The 21,214-nt window shown below is 34.5% G+C and overlaps 1 protein-coding gene, 3 non-coding genes and 1 pseudogene across 4 annotated transcripts; 4 read left to right on the forward strand and 1 right to left on the reverse strand.

Moving 5' to 3' along the window:
* Positions 1-142: 142 nt before the first annotated feature.
* LOC114758489 (probable protein S-acyltransferase 23) lies at positions 143-6,952 on the reverse strand (the record flags this gene model as incomplete). The annotated part of the gene is given in 12 exon segments (XM_028947541.1): positions 143-195; positions 198-252; positions 390-467; positions 934-991; positions 2,142-2,187; positions 2,190-2,240; positions 2,341-2,479; positions 3,935-4,098; positions 4,995-5,074; positions 5,733-5,845; positions 6,049-6,189; positions 6,502-6,952. Coding segments are annotated over 12 exon segments (1,212 nt in total), but the record flags the coding sequence as incomplete, so codon positions are not given.
* A 5,621-nt stretch (positions 6,953-12,573) lies between these two features.
* LOC114758498 (uncharacterized) lies at positions 12,574-12,693 on the forward strand (annotated as a pseudogene).
* Positions 12,694-14,144: 1,451 nt separating this feature from the next.
* Positions 14,145-14,262, forward strand: LOC114758496 (U5 spliceosomal RNA). The gene has a single exon (XR_003741810.1). It is a non-coding gene; the product is annotated as a U5 spliceosomal RNA (small nuclear RNA).
* Positions 14,263-16,995: 2,733 nt separating this feature from the next.
* On the forward strand, positions 16,996-17,112 carry LOC114758497 (U5 spliceosomal RNA). Its single transcript, XR_003741811.1, has one exon. It is a non-coding gene; the product is annotated as a U5 spliceosomal RNA (small nuclear RNA).
* Positions 17,113-18,542: 1,430 nt separating this feature from the next.
* Positions 18,543-18,656, forward strand: LOC114758495 (U5 spliceosomal RNA). Its single transcript, XR_003741809.1, has one exon. It is a non-coding gene; the product is annotated as a U5 spliceosomal RNA (small nuclear RNA).
* The last annotated feature ends 2,558 nt before the right edge of the window (positions 18,657-21,214 follow it).

Consider the following 21,214-nt stretch of genomic DNA (forward strand, 5'->3'; position numbering starts at 1 on the left):
TCATTTCCAAGTCCAAAGTACCCACAAGGACAGTAATCCTGGTGCTATGAGCCATCCGTCTTTTGTAAGTAAATAGGAAAAAAGAACAATCAGCAAAATTCTCCACAAGAATTAATTGTTCTTGCGGGGGAAACTAAAATACCACATTCCTGACCTTTCCCACACAGTTAGATATCCACGGGCAATGGTGGTCAACTGTTCCACACAACGCTTACAAGTAGGGCAATGCTTAGATCGGACAGCTCTTATTATCTGATTATGCAATTCCAGAAAAGCAGACAATGAGTATTACATAAACTTGAGTTCTTGAAAAAGTAAACTCTAACTGCAAATTAGCACTCAACAGTACTTCCATCCAATACCCAAACAAATGCACCAAAAAAAAAAACCTTGCAGGTAGGGCAAAGTTGAGACCAATTTCCTGTCCAAACAGAGGAGCTGTTCAGGTCAATATTCAATAAAGGATCCTACAAAACGCCAAATATAATATTAGCACGTTTTCTGGTTAATAAAACAAGTAGATTTGTTCATAATCCAGTAAGAATTACAGTTCATATCAAGATATAAATACTCATAATCTCCCATTGAGTTTCAAAAGAAAACCCAGAGTTGCATCAATGATTGTTTTGTCTGAAAGGAACAGATATAAACTGTCATGCATGGTCAATCCATTTATTGTTCAAATCAAATGCAGTGAAGAACCTGATAACTAGATGTCATTCAAGTTACAATACATGAAATATAATTCTACTGTTCACGAAATCATATCTTTACTACCTCATTGACGCTATGCTCACAGATAAGATGCCCACATAATTTGAAGGTTCTCTTGCTAAAACCTGACTCTGGTGCAAACTATTTCTTAAACATGACCATCACAATTTGGAGCAACCTTTTTATAGACAAGGGATTACATGTGAGAACATTGCATACCTCTGCATCACTATGAGCACCTGAATCTCCTGGTCGTTTTATATAACCAGGATCTTTACTGCACAAAAGTGCAAATAACATTAAGAAAATTCTGACGTTGGCAACTATAAATAAAAACACGTTTGGCAAAACTAGATCATGTAATAAGCATATATGGTAAAAATTCAGATAGCGTAGGAAGTTGGTATCATCAAGCCCGTTGGCACAGTATGGCATAAAGCAATGCAAGTCATATGAATGTCTTCGAAAAGTCAAAAGATAAAAATAACGCAATTAAACTAACTGTCTGAATTTCTTACTTGTAAGACAAATCCAAAAGAAAAAGGCACTTTACCAATAGGCATTAAGCGGTCCTCCTGCTCCACACACATTGATGTACATGTCCTCTCAATATCATTGTTGGTAGGTTCAAGTAAAATGAAAATTCCTATTTCAGATATTTAGTTATCTCATCTCAAAGTTCTAGAACTTGACATGGTAATAACCAGAAAATTTGGGAAGGCCCTACAAGTTAAAAGAATCTAAGATCAAGTAATTGGCTGCAATTTATAATTCTTTACTATTAAGTTCTCGCTAAAGTGGCAAAGACCACGGCCACAAGTTATAGGTTTTATATCAGGCCCGCTTCAGTACTTTGTGCGTTGTTAAATGATGATATAGCACTCGTAAGCACTTAAAATCACTAAACAATGCAAGCCAAAACCTAATAACTAAATAACAAAAGATAAAGACAAAGTAGAAAAAAGGAAGTATGCATCAATCCCAGCGATTTTAGCAATGCGTTGACTGTTGACTAACAGAAAGAACCAGTCTTCTCAAAATAAAAGGAAAAAATAATAGTGAATTCGGAGAAAGAAGAGAAGAATATATTAATAAAAATCATATAACAACCACAACACGGAGAAGAGAAAGGTAAAGGATAAAGAGACATGATTCTCCTTTAACTCATCTTAGCATAATTAAGTTCGAATAAACCATCAAAATGGGGGGAAAACAAAATACATCAAAATACAAAATACATGCTAGTCAAATTTTACAGTGCTAGGTCCAAACCGCAGAACTTGGAACTGAGATCTTAGTTTCTTGACTTTTCATCAAAGCATTCACGTGAAAATAACAGCTACATCAGCAGAGAATGTCTGTTCAAACCAGAGAGATGCATAAAAATGAAGAGAAGAAAGAAGATTCATGTAAGACAGAAATTTTACCTACTGCACCTGTAGAACATAATCAAGGAACCAACTGCCAGGGAAGAGCAGTCCAAGCCCAAAGACCGACAACAGCAGTAATCTTTTGAAAACTAGAACCTGGAGAGCGAGGAAACGATTCAATCTTTGAAATATTCAAAGAAATATTACAATAAAGATACAAAATATGTAAAAAATTGTAAAAAAGTTCTTGAAAGACCTGCAACAACTGAGTTGGTGAAGAGGAACATTTCAAAGATTATAATACAAAATAAAATGGGAGCATAACCGATATCTGCCATCCTCCCACTACAAATTTTGTCTCTCCAGCGGTTGCTTAGAGCTCTCTGTTGATTAGACTGCAATATATTAGACCATTATCAGCTATAAAGCCAATATTTGTGTTGAAATGCAGATATCTTAACTACAAATGACAAAAGTAATTTACATCAATCAAATGCTACTTCCTACACATTCCTTCGGTACTTTCAAACTGGCAGTAAGATTCTCCCCAATTATTAACTTCTGCTGCACCCAGGCTTCACATCATTATTTTAAACACAACCAACTTAGCAGAACAAGAATTTCCCGGTAGCACTATGGCTAGATTATTTACAGGATCAGTAATGAATAACTGCAATGGTAGTAACAAGTTTTCATAAATAAGAAAAATTTGGGGTGATAGAGCTCAATGGTGTCATGAGATACATGTGATCAACCCTACTTAGTGGGATAAAGTTTTGTTGTTGTTATCATCCATTTTTTGACCTAGCTCCGGACCAGACTAAAGTACGGGTTTACACTAGTTTTTTAGTTGAAACAATTAGTCTAATCTGGTTTTCAGTACACTTCAGGACATACAATATTACAAAATACTACTAAACTATGTTATGTAAAAGGATAAAAGTTACAATAGTTCAACAGACATCTCAACTATAAGATATAAATTTTTATATACTAAACAAAGTGAAACCCTGACTAATAATTTATCTTGGATTCGTGCATTTCATGTTAAAACTATCTGACATTGGCATGTCCTCACTTAGACCCTTTCAACTTGTAGCTATAACAAACCCAACATGGGGGAAAAAACAAGAATATTATAATAAATAAGAAAAGCTGGGTATTTCATTCCCAGGACCAAGCTAATAATGTCTAGTCCTGAATCATCATCTGAAATTTTAAAAAATCAAAACTATAAACAATAAAATCAGCAAGTTCGGGCTTCTACATTTGAAGAGTAATTTGATGATAAACGAATAAGGATGTTGATGGATAGTGAAAGAGAGAAAAAGGAAAGAAGAGAGGAGCGGGGGGAGAGAGATTAAACTGAATAATACTCTGATTAGTCAACAAGCATAAGCCATATTCCAATTGGACTCCTTTATAAAGGAGTTGACAACTAAACTACCTCAACTAATGGCTATTATTACTTATTCCCTTAACTAACCGCAATCAACTAATATCTTATATTAATTACAACTTACACATCAGATGTTACTCAAAGATTAACTTCAGAAATTTCCCTTTTTACCATGTTAATCCAGATCATCGCCCATAAGCTCATGGAAATGAGGCCTTCAATAATTTCTTTTTTTCTTTTTCTTTTTCTTTTTTGACACTTTGTTTCCTTCTACGCTAAGTAAATACATACGTATATAAAACATTTGCATCTCCGAAATCTCCTTCAAGAGCATGCAACAGAAGAACTACATGCAATGATGGTTACTCCTACTCATTTTTGGAAGTCTCATGAATGATGTTTTAGCAAGAAAATATACAACCAAAAGCCTCATGAATACACTGTTACGTACAAGGAAAAAGGTGACATGCCGATGACCTTTATCATGTGCAAGCTGTACAGGAGTTTTTCCAGCATTGTCCTTCACCGCCAGTTCTTTCTTTGTGCCTGAGTGTACAAGCACAGTGCATACCTCTGCATTTCCTCTTAGTGCAGCCCAGTGCAACGGCGTACAACCTGTAGTTTTATTGAGTACCGTCTCCTTTAAAACTAAAATGACTAATATAACTCTAAGTTAACCCATAGATTTGGGAACAAACATCTTTTTCTAGTTATAATAACTTAAGAAAGCAACACCAATCCAGTGTAACAAATAATTATAGCTTCCAAACTCGTATAGAACAGTCTTCATCAAATATAAAAGTGAGCTACATTGTAAAAATTTACATGCATTATAAAAAGAAATCTAGCAACAGAAAATGTTTCTCCAGCATCTTGAAATACAAAACCATTGTTAAAACAGATGCATCAGTAGATATACGTGAAAGAACACTCCCTCCAGCTCAAAATATAAGCATCAAATCTTTGAAGGGGCTTGATTTTTTTGTATAAGATACAATTTGGATTTTTCTAATCATTTAATGCATTTTTTTCATTTTTACCCCTAATTAATTATATGTCTCTCTCATATCTCTTCCCCCCTCATTCTCTCTCTCACTTACCCTTTCCATAAATAAGGGTGTTTTAGGAAAATAAGTTGCATTTTTTACATATTTATTGTCTTTAACTAATTTTGACCAACTTTTTGGGTTGCGTGATTTAGTTATTTAATGCTTATACTTTGAACTAGAGGGAGTACATTAGAAAGCTTTACACTAGCAAATTACAGAATGGTTCTACCTTTGATGCCATTATTCTTGCAAGGTTTATCCAATACACACTATAAAATATTAACCACAGAGAACATCCGCCCGGGGAAGTGATAGCTCACCTCAGCATCAAATAGACCACCAACATCAAATCAGTCAAACTTCACCAAAAACTTAAAACTATAAGAAAGGGCTTATAATGTGCAGAGCAATTGATTGAGAAATTATACAAATGAACAGAAACCAAAGATCAGTGTCGCATACCATCTTTATCTTGTCTCTCTTGGCATGCATCCCGGAATAGAAGCAATCGGATTGTATCAGCAAACCCCTTATAAGCAGCCCTGTTTGAAGAACTAAAAGAATAAAGGATACAAGAATCTAACAAAGATAGTCGACATCTTCAACAAAATTAGTCCTATTCATATGCAGCCATGGTTATTACCAAAACAGAAGTGCGTTAAATTTACCAACCAGAAGTATAACACAACTTTTTTAAACGAAGGAAAAATGATGTTTACTGGATTCTCTGGTTCAAAATTACAGTATTAAGTACTGAGCTTGCACTAAAGACTGATAAAACAGATAGTGAAGATCAACAAAGACAAAAATAACATGAAATGTCCAGTGAAATGGTCTCATTATGCTTAATCTGCATTTCACAGAAGTTCAATTTCCAAAGCTTCAATACTTGCACAAAGTTCAAAATATATAATTTTTCCTTCAAGAAAAGCACCACTTGATTATCTTGTCATTCTTAATTTCATTAGCAAGGATTTTCATTTTTTTTCCCTTCTGATGAAATAGCTTTTTCAACATGCACATAATTCTCATATAGATAAAAACATAATTTTCCAGCCGGCCATTCTCTTAAACAAGACTACGTTTGACAGAAACAACATTGGCAACCAAGTATATGTGTTTAAGCTTGAGGGGAGTATTTACAAAACAAGGCACAAATGACTGTCACCAGGCATAACAATCCAAAGCTTGATGGCATACCAATGAAGAGGACTTCGCCCCTCATTATCAGGTACATCAAAGTCAGCATTGTACTTTGCAACGATGTGATTTAAGAAAGCTGTTTGTCCATATTGAGCAGCAAAGTGAACTGCCTGCACCATACAAGAAACAATGTAATCAACATATACCGAGGGGGCAGGTTCCATCTTATTGAATACAGGGAAACTGGCACTTTAGACTAAGCAACATTATATATTCCATCCCATGACAAAGCAACCAAAATTTTTTTTAAAAAAATAATAACTAAATCAAACCACGTAAAAAAACCAACTTCTCCAAACAGATAAATGAATACCCTGTATCCATGTATATCAGCAGCCTCAAGCCAAGCACCGTTCTCCAAGAGCAAATCAGCCACTGGAGTTGCCCCATGAACTGCCGCCCAGTGTAGTGCCGTCTGTTGCAGGTGATCAGTAGCGTTGACATCGGCCCCGTGCTTCAAGAATCAGGAAAACAGCCAGACAGAGTTTTAGAGGGCCAAAAAAAAAGGTAAGCCGACACGTGACATAGCCCATCTATGCCTTGTCAGAATAGCAATTTAGCGTGCAGACACCCTTACTTACAACTGTTGCTTCTATTAACCATAATGGCTAAACAAATGACGGGGAAAAAAAAATGACTCCCTTCCTCATGCATAAGAAAGTGAATCAGTTCAAAATTTCACCAAGCCCAATATTTTATCATCAAAGCTGAGCTCACATTCGCATTATCACTTACTAAGAAAAATGATTAAAAAGCATGGGAGTACCTTAATGAGATACTGCACAATATCTGGAAAGTTATTAAGGGATGCCCATTGGAGAGCATAATAGCCATTGGAATCAGGTACAGAAACGGAGGCACCTTCTTGTTCCACAAACCACCTCAATTTCTCAAAGTCCCCACAAGAACAGGCAGAAAACACGTCTACTACAGGAGGTATATCGGGAATTTTCGGGGTTTTAGAGTCCGATGACACCACCTCGATCTCCGACGAACCCATTTGGGCTATAGCATTCGACAGAAAAAACAGAATTTCAAAAGCTATTAGGATTAAGGGTTTTCTGGGCAAGGATCAAGATGAAACCTAACTGGTGATTGCTTGCAGGGAGAGGGAGAAAGAGAGAGAAGAATTTAGAATCTGCTGGGGCGTCGCAGAAGCTTCGGTTCATAACATCCCCAGCTCCGTCCACTATTCATCTTTTCTCGTGTTGGCTTCTCTTTCAACTGTAGCGGCCGACGAAGTGACGTGGAGAGGGTTCCTTTTTCTCTGAATATTTTTGAGCTTTACCGATAAAAGAAAAGTAACGTAATGCAATTTTTTTTTAATTTTTTGCCACGAAAATATATTATTGACCTAGGATTCTGAAAATAAATCATTGTCCAAATTAATTTCTCTAACTGTTAACTACTTCCCACCCCCCAAAAAAAAATTCTTCTGAATAACTTAAAAAATTTATATTTAATTTTTAATATTTAAAACTTAATTTTTTTAAATGCAAGAAATCAATAAAATATATTGAAGATTTAAAAAAACATAAAAATTGAACAGAATAAAATTAATAATTGCTTATGGTTTACAGATGCTATGATTTCTTATAAACTAGAAATAGAAATTCTACCCGTGCGTTGCAAGGGTGGATGATAAAATTTGCATGTAAATTTATAATTATACATACAGCTATGCAAGAATTAAAACTTTTTGATACATAATTAAAATTTAAATGACCATGAAATCAATCACAAAATTTCATATATAATAATTAAGATCATAGGATTCCTACAAATAGAATTCGTGGTAGATAGAAATGGGCATCCCGCATTTTCCTCTAGAATAATTTAGGATGTGTTTAGATTAGCGGTGGAGAAGTAACTTTTTTTTCAATCTGACTTTTACAGAAGTCAGATTGAATAAAAGTCAGATAGTGTAATGTAATTTATGTTTGGACTGGATTTTGTAAAAAAATCAGTTTGAAAAGCTGACACTTGTTTTGATGATTGATGAAAAAGTAAGTTTGGATATAAAATGACTAAAAAGGAAATAAATTTTATTATATGCAACAAATAAATATGGATAGTATGATCATTTTCTATGTAAATGGCATTTCTTTTGAGGTAAGAGAGAGTGTATCCCATTTTCACAAAGCTTATTTTTTCTCACCCCATCGTGATGCATCCCACAAGCAACAAAATATAACTTCAACCAAAAGCTACTTATTTTCATGAAGTTCATTTTGTTCTATCATAATTCCAAACAAAAATTATAATCAGAAGCTAGTTTTGCTGGGAAAAGTCAGTTTGAGATCATAAAATGTAATCCCAAACACACTCTTAGTTGGTAGGATTGGTGGGGAGGAACTGGTGATGAGTGAGTTCCTGAGTTTGAGTGACCCCTTAAGAGTTGGATACAGTTGCTTTTAACTTTGGAAAAGTGATTCATGCCCCATTTTATGGAGAACATAAATGTCTTTTAATTGAAAACTCTAGACTGATTTTATCAAAAAGAAATTCAAATTTCATTGTTTTATAATTTATCGAGAAAAGTTCTTGCGTCCAGAATGAGTCTAGCAGCTATTTGGATTGTCTGCAATACGCTTCTACCAAAGCCACGGATTCGAGCTAGCAAACAAGTAAAATCCATGCTATTTTGATAAATCAGCCTAATATATAACATATCATATGAGACAAAACATTATTAAGTTACTGCAATACATATATTCTCATTTACAAATGAGTAGATTAATTCATAAATCGGTAAATTCATGCCGTTATTAATAGCTATTTGGAGAAAGATACAAGTAACTACTCCCTCCGTTCTTTATTATAAGAGACATTTGATGTTTATGGCATGTTCTTATATATAAGAGACACTTAAAAGTTGTCTCTACTTTTTTGTGTTAATTTCTTATTTTACCCATATTTATTGTCTCCAACTCACACTCTCTTTTCCTCCCACTTCTCTTTTTTTCAATAATTTAATTGTTTTCTCTCATGCTCTCTCCTCATTAATGAGGGCATTTTTAGAAAAAAATTATATTTTTTACACATTGATTGTTCTTAACTAATTTTAACTGCTTTTTGATCAACGTAATTCGGTTATTCGTCTCTTATAATAAAGGACGGAGGGAGTATGATGTCTGTCCTTAATCAGTAGATTAGAAATACATATTCTCGTTCAGGTAGCCTTCATTTTGCCGTCAGTAGCCTATCAAAATCAACCAAAAAAAAAAAAATTCTTAGAGTGCGTTTGTTGCAGAAAAGAAGCATGATAATAGAAGGAAATAATTCCCATAATGGGGACTTTAGTCATGCGATTTGTTTGTAGGGATAGAAACAGGTAGTTTGTAGCCTGGTCTGTATTTGGCTTGATTTGTTTCAAAATAGAAAAATGCTCAAGTTTTTTTTGATAGCATGTTTAGCCTAATAGGCCAAACCTAGGCTTTTTCGAAAGCCTGTTAGGCCTAGTCTGTTTTTTTATCTTATTTTTAATTTTTATTTTGTACTTATATCTAATCTTACTTTAAATTTTGATATATAATTATAACTTGTTTTCAATAATGTTAACTATAATTAAGATTTGAAATATTACTTATAACATTAAAATTTAAATAAAAGGTAATAATAAAAAATAATTATTATGTAGTACATATATTTTATATTTTTTATTAGCCTATGTATTTTTTACTGTGCATTTTGAAAATTTTAAAATTATAGGTTTTTTTTAACAGGTTCAAGCCAAGCCAAACTTTTATACAGACCAGGCTCATGTTAAAAAAAAAAAGGCTTATTACAAGTCACAGGCTAGGCTCAGGCCAGCATGTTACTAAATAGGCCTAGCCTATTAAGAACAAAGCTTGACCTGTTTCTATCCCTATTTGTTTGTACCCCTCCGAACCGTACTTGTCTCTCAATGCCTTATGTGTCTTCCTCCCATCAGTATCCTTCTATCCAAAACTGTTCGCATCACATCCCATTAGTTCCAGCAAGTTTCGCTTCTGCGTCCCTTTCTAAGAAAATAAAAAATTGAAGGAGGAACACCATCATAAAAATCAAAATAGAAGAAATTAAAATTAAAATTTAAAATGTGTTTTAAGGGAGAAATCAACGGCTACTACAAAACAGTTGAATGCAGATTCATCTTATTGAGATGCCTGAAAGAAGAGGGAGAAATCAAGCAAAGATGTAAACTCTAAATCTGCTACCACAAGATAGTTGAAGCCTCACCTTGTTGAGACGTTAGAAGACGTAGACACCATTGGAAAGTGGACGATAGCACATGAGAAAAATCAAAAGGTTCCCCATAACGATAGGATACTTTCCTATGACCAGAGTAAAATGTAACGTCGACCGCAGGCAAATTATTAAAAAAAAAAAGGTAAATGAAATTCAAGGGACCCGGTAACACGACCCATTTATCTACCGGGTAATATGAGATTTCAAGTAGAAAGTAGATAGATAGATTTTAGACATTTGATTCTCATTAATTATTATTTGTAGCGAAGTCGTTATAATTTTCCCTTGTTTTGCATCTTTTAAACCAAGTATGAAATAAGAACTTTTTCATTTCGAAACAAGTACAAAAAAATAAACGTTTTTCCTAATTTGATTCATTATTTTAATGAAGAGAAATAATGGCACTCATTGATTTAGAAAACGTGTATTCCAAAATTACTGGGACAGAACAATACAGTTGTCAACTCAATTTTTATGCGTGGTCCAACGAGCATTTACTGAACTTTTTGTTTCAACGGTAGGAAGTTATCTGTGTTATGATCAATGAAAAAAAACATATTATGATTGACATTCCAGAATGGCTCCATGGCTGCCGATGGAAGCTGAGGATTTAATATTTGTCAGGTTTTGCATAGCATAGGATTTAATATTATTGTTTTTCTTTTATATGGAATAAAAAATATTCAAAAGTTTACCAATAAGCCGTTGGTTGAGATAATAGTCAGTGGTTTCACCTTTGTAAAAAGATAATACAAATTCAAATAATGAGAAGCGTATTTGTTGAAAGGGTTTTAATTTTAATATTTATAGTCTGACAAAAATTAATTTCAAACTCAAAATAATTCAGAGCTATACCAAAAAAAAAAAATCAAAAATCTCTTGGACATGCTGAAACATACTCAAAGTAACAAAGGAGCAAGTTTAATTTCCTTCCACATTCAAAATTTCATGTGTTATTCTTCGAAACTGAAGATGCAAGTTATTTCAAGACAACAAAATCAAGTCGCTGACTTTAGTAGAGAAAGAGTTTTTGGGATTTGTTTCCCCTTTTATTTAGTTTTTTTTAGCTCAAAATGGTATATTTAATTATTTATTTAAATAAAATTGTTTGGTTTGATTTCTAGTTTATTTGGATTAATTTTGATTAGTTTGGATCGAACCATAAGACATGGCCTGAGGATATATACATATATTTTCTATTTTTTTCTTCGTTTTTTCATGACAGTGTTATAGTGGGCTGCATGTATTTACGAGTCAAACATCTTTATTTAAAATTAAAGGTTTTTCTTGCATTTTTTTTTCCTAATTTGCTATCGAACTCAACTTTGTGTTAAACATATAGAATAATATCCATTATAACATATACAATTCACCAAAATGTTTTTCAGTTTGTACGTCACTGATTTTGTATATGAAAAATTTAAATTTCTTCCGCTCACAGACATCATCATTCATTATAGTTATGAACATTGATCCTATATCCTAAAAAAAATCATATACCTAGTTATCAATAAATACGGGAAATTATACATGCAAGTAGCATGAGCTATATTTTATTGCAAGTCTTTTTTTGTTAAGCACACATATTTTCTTACTGGAGGTAATTTTATTTGAAACACTATCCGACACTAAGGTACTGTTTGGTATGAGGAAAATGGAGAGGAGAGGAGGGGAAGAAAAATTTTAATGGGCTCTATTTAAAAAATTAGAAAAGTGAGGTTTTGAAATTTTAATAAGAGAAGAAGTAACATAAAAGAGTAATAAAAATTAATTAAAAGTTTTTAACTCCAACTTTTTAATTTTTTATATTGAGCTTATTAAAATTTTCCTTCTTCTCCCCTCATTTTCCCTCGTACCAAACGTATACCTAAATGTGGGTGTTAATCCCTTCCCCTACAATTCTTGTTGATAACTATAATGAAGTATAATCCATTCTCAGTCAAAAAGTGGTTTAGGCTTAATTTATTAGTGAATGGGTTATATAAAACAATGAGTCTGCATGAAATAAGTATATCAAAGTTTGGTTGAGGCTTGACTCATCAGGTCCTACAAGCTTTAAACCGACGAAATCTTAACAGTATACGATTTTTGTTCAGTTCACATTCGATTGAATAGTTTAGTGCAATAATGTGAATAGTTCAGTTTGGTTTTGAATACTCTTAAATGTAATACATGCATGGTTTAATAATAATACCTCCAATTTTCTTTCTAACGTTATTTTAATTTCGGCAGTGACTGATTATGATTTTAGGGATTGATTAAACACAAGATCATATTGAAAACCCTCATTGTTCTTCTATTTGGTATGCTTTCCTTGCTTCTCAAATGTGACATGACTTAACAACATTGCAGCATTTGTGCATAACTGCATTTAGTAGTTGTTTTTATGTATATTTTTTCTAGCTTTTATTATAAGAATTGAACTTCCTAGTTCCTGCACATGTAATATAATTACTTACTGGTCTTTGAGTAAATTTCAAGTCCCAGAGAATAATTTCAAGTTTTCAATCCTCAATGACATCGGAAGAGGCCCACATCGACAAGTACATAGAAGCAGCAGCTATCTCTCTAGTATATGAAGCAACACTTCCGTGCTTCTCAGCCACGGAGCCGTGCGGTGAGCACAGAGCGAACTATTCTTTCGCCTTTTACTAAAGAATACCGTGTGCTCGCCGCTTAAAGCGACATACGCCTATTTTTGGAGAGGGGTTTCCCGCTGTGGAAGCCTCTTGCTAATGCAAGTTATAAGGTTTGCTAAAATTCTGTTCAGTTGATGATGGATTGGTTCTTTATAATATGTCGGATTGATGGGATTTTCCTTAAACGATTTTTTCGTCTCATACTTGGAAGGTCCTCACAGTGCACTTTCATGAACCTTCTTACTAATTGTCGGTCTATTAATGGAGATTCTATTCACATCTGAAATATTATAGTGTACATTCAGAGAGGAATACATTTCTTCATCTCATTAATTCAGGGAATTCCATTTAGACAAGATACAAAGCGATAAGGCTCTCAAAATTTTAGATTTAACAGGACGGGCTCGCGGCGAAAAGGAAAAATTTGCTGAGATTAATTTTGTTCAGTAACTCTGTAGAATATTTCCTTCTTTATTCTTAAGCTGCATAACTGTCCGGTACTTGAGAGATTGTGACAGCGCCAAAGGCCATAATTTATGAATTATCCTAGGCTTAACAGTGAATATCATAGCCTTCATTTATAAGCAGCGAACCTTTTGATTCTGACTTTTGTTGCTTTTGACTTCTGGATTATATGTGTTGTTGTTGTTTGTTATTTTCTTTCTCGTATCTCAAAAGCATTGGCTTGCCCTGGTGTTCTTGATTTGTTTGGCTGCCTCTGTCGTATGTTAATGCTGGCTTAGGTAATACTACCCTATTTGGTTCTAATTATAGGACAAAGTAGCTTGGTCCAAAATATAGAAGATATAAAATCTATATTTTTTCAATTATGCTCCTCCTTCCTTCATTTATTGTTGTTCTCATTATGCTTTTGATTCTAATAGGGTACTTCATTATGGAAATTAATTTTAGTAATGTGCAAATTGAAAAGCTATATATTTTTCTTTGAGAATGCTAAATATCATTTTTTGAGAATCATGAAGTAGATTAAGATCGAAGGGAGTATGTTTGACCATTATCTATTTGAATGAATTTGAAAGGGGGGGGGGGGGGGAAAGAACAGAGAAGTAGCAGATAAGTTGAGGATGAGAAATCAAGCTAAGACTATCGAATCAGAGAGGATTATTTATGGATAAAATTTAGAGGACGCTCAGGCGTGCAAATATATCACCAAATGTTTTGCTGTATTTGTTCGTAATAAGAACCCGTTAAGAAAAATGACACCTATAAATTCAGAGCTTATATGGTTGCCAAGAAAATTGATATGTTATGTTATTTCCAACCCAAGGCAAATTCTTTTGGTCATACTTTTTCCCCCCTTTTATAATAGACAATTTTATTAATACCGGATAAATTGACACGTAAAAAAGCCATCAACAACTAACTTAAGGGATCAAATTGACGTATTGTGCTGAACTGCTATGCTACATTAAAAATGCAAGTTAAGAATCAGAAAAATGTCCCGCATCGAGAAATACACAGAAGCGTCACCTGCCTATTCTATATATAAAGCCACGCGTGAGTTTGCAGTCAGTCACGGAGCCGTGCTGTGAGCACAGAGCGAACTATTCTTTCGCCTTTTACTAAAGAATACCGTGTGCTCGCAGCCTAAAGCGGCATACGCCTATTTTTGGAGAGGGCTTTCTCTATGGAAGCCTCTCGCAATACGAAGTTCAAAATTTTGATGTCATAGTCCGAGTTCGGGTCTTGTTACGTATTAGATGGTTCTGTTATTTATCTGCATTTGTTTGTTTTAGGTTCTGTTCTTCTGTTTAGTGGATCATAAGGGAGAGTTCATTTCTGCTTGGTATATCACAGTTTTTCTGTTGAGTAAATGACAGTTTGTATCTTCTTTCTGTTTAGCACATTGGACCGGCACTTTCATTCGTCCTTGATTCTTAATTATCCTTCTTTCAAGTTCTCATGGAACCAAAATGCCGAGATCAATTTTTGTTCAGACTACTGAGTCTCTAGAGTAGCTCAATCTCACTTATTCATAAGCTGCGTAACTGTAAGGGACTCAAGAGACTGTAAGAGCACCAAAGATCATATGATTTATGAATCATCTTAATTTCAACAGTGAATGTTATAACATCCATCCAAAAGCAGTAGGCTTTTGATTCTCACTCAGCTTTTTGGGATGCGTTGTTCCCTCCGATTTTTGGATTGCCATTAGTTTCTTTTCTCCTCTCTTTTTATTTGTTTATCTCAAAAGCATTGGCTCACTAGTCTTGATTTGTTTTGCCGCCTTTCTTTTCTTGTTTGCCTATCTCAAAAGCATTGCCTGATCAAGTTTATTTGTTGAAAAAAGCAATATATGGCTTAAAATATGCTCCTAGAACCTGGTACGCAAAAATTGATGGTCACTTGCTTTGCTTGGGATTTGAAAAGAGTATCAATGAGGCAACACTGTATGTGAAGCAGGAATGTGCTGAAATTCTAATTGTTTCAATTTATGTTGATGGTATTCTTATCATTGGAAGCAATCCAGGTCCTTTGAAAGAGTTTAGAAAGTAACTGAAGGGCACGTTTGAGATGAATGATATGGTGCTGATGTGTTATTTTTGCGGAAATGCATGCAGCTACTATTCTATCAAGATATTTGCACTTTCCAACTGAAATCCTGTTATGCACAAGTCCAAAGGAAGAATCTATCCTAAGAGACTCTCTTATTGGGAGGCAGAACCCTCGAACTCATAAATCCAACTTCTCATATGAGGCTCCCTACTGTGGGACTCGTACCAAAATCATCTCAAAGCAGTAAAACGGACCATAACGTATGTTCAAGGTACACTTCCATATGGTGTATGATTCAGGAGGAGTTCATCTCTGAAATTACTAATAGTGACTGGGCAGGATCACTTGAAGATCATATAAGCACCTCAGGTTGTTGCTTCACGCTTGGATCAGGTATTGTATGTTGGAGTTCAAGAAAGCTAAGTTCCGTGTCTCAGTCAAATAAAGAGGCAGAATATATGGCTGCATCTGCTGCTGTTAATCAAGCATTATGGCTGAGGAAAAATATGAATGATTTGAAGTTTAAGCAAGAAGATGCTACAGAGATTTAGTTTGAAAGCAAATCTGCTGTTGGAATGGTTGAAAATCCAGGTTTTCATGGAAAAATTAAACACATTAAAATCAAATACCCCTCCAGTCTTAAATATAATACCCACTTCGTAGTATAAGACTCACTTGGTAGTGTGATTTATACTACAAAGTGGGTTTTATATTTAGGACGGGAGGAGTATCATGCTACTAGAGGAGCTGAAAAGGAATATGAAGTTCAGCCGTTGCATTGTTCAACAAAGGGACAAGTTGCTCATATTCTTACCGAAGGACAGCAGAAGAAACGATTTGAAGGACTTGGAGACAAGCTTGGTGTTATGCATAGCTCTTGTATCCAGGAGGAGGGATGAAGATTGCTTGCTATACTGATACAGATCCATGCACCAGATTATGTTTCTTTTGTTATTTTGAATATTTGTAATATTTAATTGTTGAATGTGCTGGTAACTTGAGTGAATAGCGGTGATTCTTAATTTCAGCTTTAGACAGGGGAACAAGTTTCCTAAAATCATGTTTGGTATTGACCCGTATATTTTTGTATCCGTATAAATATATTTCTGATATAATGAAATTGTAATCCCCCTTTTTATTATGCTCTATCTTCTTCTCACATGTTTAGGAAAAAAAAATTGTTTCCAAGTGAAACTAAATGAAACTATAAAAGTCTGTTTGGCATTTGCCATTCAGTTCTAAGTACCTCATGCAGATATTCACACTATGAACTGAATATGCACAACGTATGGCACTCCCTTTTCTTCTTCTAAGACGGTGACTTGAATGTCTGCTGAAGTTATGTACCTGGTTATAGAATCAGATGGACAGGTATTATCATAGTTTGGATTTTTTCTTGCTCAGTATATCTCAAAGGTTGTTTTCCATATTACAAGGAAGTGAGTCCTTTTCTTCAGTATGTCACAGTTGGATCTTCTCTTGTTTAGTATGCATGCGTCGCATATCAGAGTTCGAATCATTCTCTCCGTTCAGTATATGCATCAGAGTGAGATTGTATATAATTTTCCCCCTCTCAACGACTTTGGATCTGTTTTGTTTGAAAAACTCAGGCAAATGGATATGGGCTGAGGAGTGTACTTTCTTTTTTATCATGAGAAAAGCTGAGTCTTAAGCACAAAATATCAACAAGCTTGATTGTGTACAAAAGACGGATAAGTTGCGCAATGTTGGTCAAATTATCCAACGAAAAAGGGAGGGGGCCGGGAGAGAGAAAGGGGTTAGCCGCTGCAGAGAAGTCCCACATTGCCCAAGATATAAGCATCAGCCATCTCACTAGTATACAAAGCCACGCATGCTCTGAGGTCAAGTCACGGAGCCGTGCGGTGAGCACAGAGCGAACTATTCTTTCGCCTTTTACTAAAGAATACCGTGTGCTCGCCGCTTAAAGCGGCATACGCCTATTTTTGGAGAGGATCTTCTGCGGAAGATCCTCACAATCCCAAGTTCTAAAATCTAATGACATGCGAAGTCCTGGTACACTTAGTTTGGGAGCGCTTAAGGACAAAAAGTCTATTGCGTACATGTAATCGGGGGTTGTTCTTCGTTTAGATGCAAACCATAGCATCAGGGTCTCATTCTGTTCATCATTCAGACTGTTTTTAGTTAGTGGCCGAGGGATCCTTTTCATCTTTTTCTGTTTGATGTGTCAAGCTTCTCTGTCAATTAATATATCACAAGGGATGGAGTTCTTTTCTGCTTGGTATATGTCAGCGTTTCTGCTTAGTATATGACAGTTTGGATCTTCTTTCTGCTAGGAGGAACACTTTCCTTCAACGGTTCTTTCTATCTGGAAGATGCACCCAATGCGCTTGAGTTCAATTCCTTTCAAAGGCTTTCTTTATTTCTTCTCCTTCCACCGTTTCAGTTACTGTTTTTCCTATACTCTCTGCGGTCAGTGAGATCTATTTCAAATGAAAAACTCAACCAACATGGATATGGGCTAATATAGATTCTTCATTGTAGGCCCATCTTGCAGAGATTCTTTTCACTTGTAAGATATCACAATATTCATTCAGAGAATACAGTGTTCATGGTGCATGGATTGATAAGCCAGTGTATAAATTTAAAGCTTATAAAATTGACAAGCATTTTAAAATCTCCTCAAAGTGGTATAAGAATAAATTATGACCGGTACATTTTAGAATGATCATTCACGTAGTCTAAATTAAAATTTTTTCAAGACTTCCTTTTAATAGTAAAGGTAAAATACATTATCACTAAAAAAAAAAGTAAAATATATTATGATCTTAACGAGTATGAATCATAACTTGGAGAGGATGCGAGTAACAATTCGCTCTCATGGAACTTAAGGATTAATTTAATTTAATTTTCAAGATTCTCAGCAGTTTATTCTATAACAACTCTTCACAACTGCATCCTTATACGCTCGCTTATATTATTATCCGCGCATTATAGTTGAATCACATGATGATAGTAGGTCCAGTGAATAGATGGTTACTGCAAATAGGTTCAGAATTTTGGGTGTGTTTAGGTAAGATCAAAACCATAGTTTCAGAAGTGCTTTTACGATATACAAAGTAAATATGTAGAAGAATTTATTTCAATTTAAAAAAATACTTTTAAAAAGTGATTATTAGAGTATCCAGACACTTTTTTTTGTGTAGGAGAGAGAACAAGTAGAACTGTAAAGCAAAAGCTAGCTCGACACTAGGCTGGAAGTGAATCTGCATATCAGGCAAAAAAAAAAAAAAAGAGAGTGAAATTTTAACAAGCGGACCCGTAGAACCGAAGGCCCATCATAATTAGAATCAAACGAGAAGTCCCACATCGTGAAATTTTAACAAGCGACAACCATGTTTCTTGTATATAAAGCCACGCGAGCAAACTGAACAAGCCACGGAGCCGTGTGGTGAGCACAGAGCGAACTATTCTTTCGCCTTTTACTAAAGAATACCGTGTGCTCGCCACTTATAGCGGCATACGCCAATTTTTGGAGAGGATCTTCAAGATCCTCGCAACACCTAGTTTAAAGATTTAATTTAATTATATAGCTGATGGTTAACCTGATATTGTGTTGTGAGTTACCAAACTCGCTTTGGAGGACCGTTCCTACGTTGCGTTTCATTGTGTCGTATATTGTGTCTAATAGTTATTAGTTTTTTGATATAAGATTTTATTTAATTTTTATTTTGATTTTAAATATAAAATTTTAATTTATTTTGTTTTTTATATTTTTATATTTTTTTTAAAGTAGCTTTTTTAATAATAATAGTTCTACTTAATATACTTGATTAGTAAGGATATTTTAAAGAAAGACAACATTTATTTAGGATAAATAACTAACTCAACTCATTTTTTTAATCTCCTCATATTAATTAACTGACTCTTATAATTAGGACAAGAGGGAGTATTTCAGTATCTTGGAGCATCAGTGTTAATCTTCGTTAATTAGATTTGCTCCCAATTCGTCGAGTTTATGAATCTGGAGTGTTCAGGACTTTTTGGGGTGGCGTCTCAATCTTTTCCCCTCGCTTAGCACATCGCAGAGGAGCGAACCTCCTCCTGTTTAATGCATCACAGTTTTTCTGTTATACTACTTGGATTCATTGGAGTGAGACTCGTGGGTTGAAAAACTGATACTAAATCATTTGCTTAACCTTCTTATCTGATTAGTCGCAAAGAAGATTAATCATATTGAGAATCATATCTAGGAGCGAACCTTTTGCTTAATCTTCCTCCTTTCAAAGCACTCCTGACCTTTTCTCCATAATTCCATTTAGATCTGTCTGGGTTGAAAAACTCAAGCTCCGTGCATATATGCAAGGGTGTGCTTTATTGGAAGATATGTAGCATAGCATAGCACAATATAATACAAGGGAATAAAGTCTGAATCACAACACAATATCAACAAGTTGCCTCTTTTTCTTTACAAAGGACTGACAAGATACACAAAATGAAAGAGAGAAGAAAAGAAGAAAGTGCTGGAAAATCTGTGACTGTGAGGCTGACTTTAGCAGTTGCAGAGTTTAAGGGCATCTTCAAACCTCTTTTCCAGATCAGAATTATGATCCACAAGACACTGCGTGTGACTAATGTTATCTGAACCTCCTGCTTTTAAGATCTGATTCTCTAATTTAACAGCCCACCATTTTTTTGTTGCAGAGCTTGAGCGTTGTGGTGCTGAGACAGAAGAGTTGTGGCTTTTACCGTAATGACAGAGAAGTAGCATTGCTGCTGTGGGCGCCATTAACAGGAAAATGAAGTATGTGTGACGAGTAAGGAAGAGAGTATCAAACATTTTCTATTTGTAGTTAGTGAGAAAGAGCAGAGAGGAGAGGCATCATTCTGGCCAAAACAGGGGAAGAGTCTGTGGGCGTTGATTTTGGTGGTTTTTCCCCCCGGTCTAGAAGGGTCAAATCCCAGGGATATTTTTTGGGACCAAAAATCAGGGATTTCAAACCATGGTCTTCAAATTACAGCTTATTCCAATAACTAAATATTTTTCTAAAAGAATATTTCCGAAATCTATAAACATATTGAATATCCATCTCGGACTAGATAATTGGGTGGGGTGGTATACGGAGAGCGAGATGAGTTCTATAGTAAGTTCATCCAAGTTGTTGTCTTCTTCGCTAGTCAGAATCTGCACAAAACTATATGTGCTCATCCGACTCCAATATCCTCTTTTAAAAAAAAATGCACGGGCTTTTTTTTTTTTTCACTGTATCAATTAATTAAAGTATGTTGAGGTAAGTGTACAGAACCGAGAGGATTCCTGGTAATTTTTTATTTTGTGGGTGGCAATGCAAAACCGCAAGTATTGAATTGAAAGCCGCTGATTCAGTTCCTGCTTCTCTGCTCCGCCTTTGGATAAGAACCAACTCTCTCTCCCTTTTAGATAAATTGTGCATTTATCTTGGAAGTTGCAAAAACCTATTTTCAACATATTACAAAAAAAATATCCATAGATTATCATACATATTCAATTGTTTTTCATTCAATGTTATCCAAATATTTTTATAGGTTTAATCCTATTATAATATATCCCTTCATATCACCCACGTTTAAAAATTGCATACTTCACACGTGCAGACCGCAGAGCCCTAATTAAGATTAAAAATCTTCATGATAGTTTGGGCATACTTAACATTTTCGTGTCAATATTTTTGCATGGCATTTAGGAATAGATAATTGCCTTTAAAAGGTTATGTTTAGAGTTAGTGATGTGGGTTGGATCAGCGAGTCGATCCAGCTAATCTACAAAAAATGATAGGTTAGGATTAACTAAAAGTCTACCTACTAGTAGACAAAGCTTTTTAACCCACACTGCCTAACCTACAATCCGTCTTTTTTTTAAATTTTATTAATCATTATATGTATGTTATTATATTTTATCTGGAAATTAAAAAAATACATATATCATTTATTTATTTGGTGCTTTTAATCAAGATTTGCAGGAAAGATAAAATTTTCATTATATTTTTTTATATTGTATAAAGAAAAATATTTAAAAAATAAAAACAATTTTAAAAAGAAAATAATAGTTGGCGAGCCAACCTGTCAATTCATCAT

This window comes from Neltuma alba, unplaced genomic scaffold (genome assembly GCF_004799145.2).
Source record: "Neltuma alba isolate B1F8T4 unplaced genomic scaffold, ASM479914v2 tig00010706_pilon, whole genome shotgun sequence".
In the NCBI taxonomy this organism is placed as follows: domain Eukaryota; kingdom Viridiplantae; phylum Streptophyta; class Magnoliopsida; order Fabales; family Fabaceae; genus Neltuma; species Neltuma alba.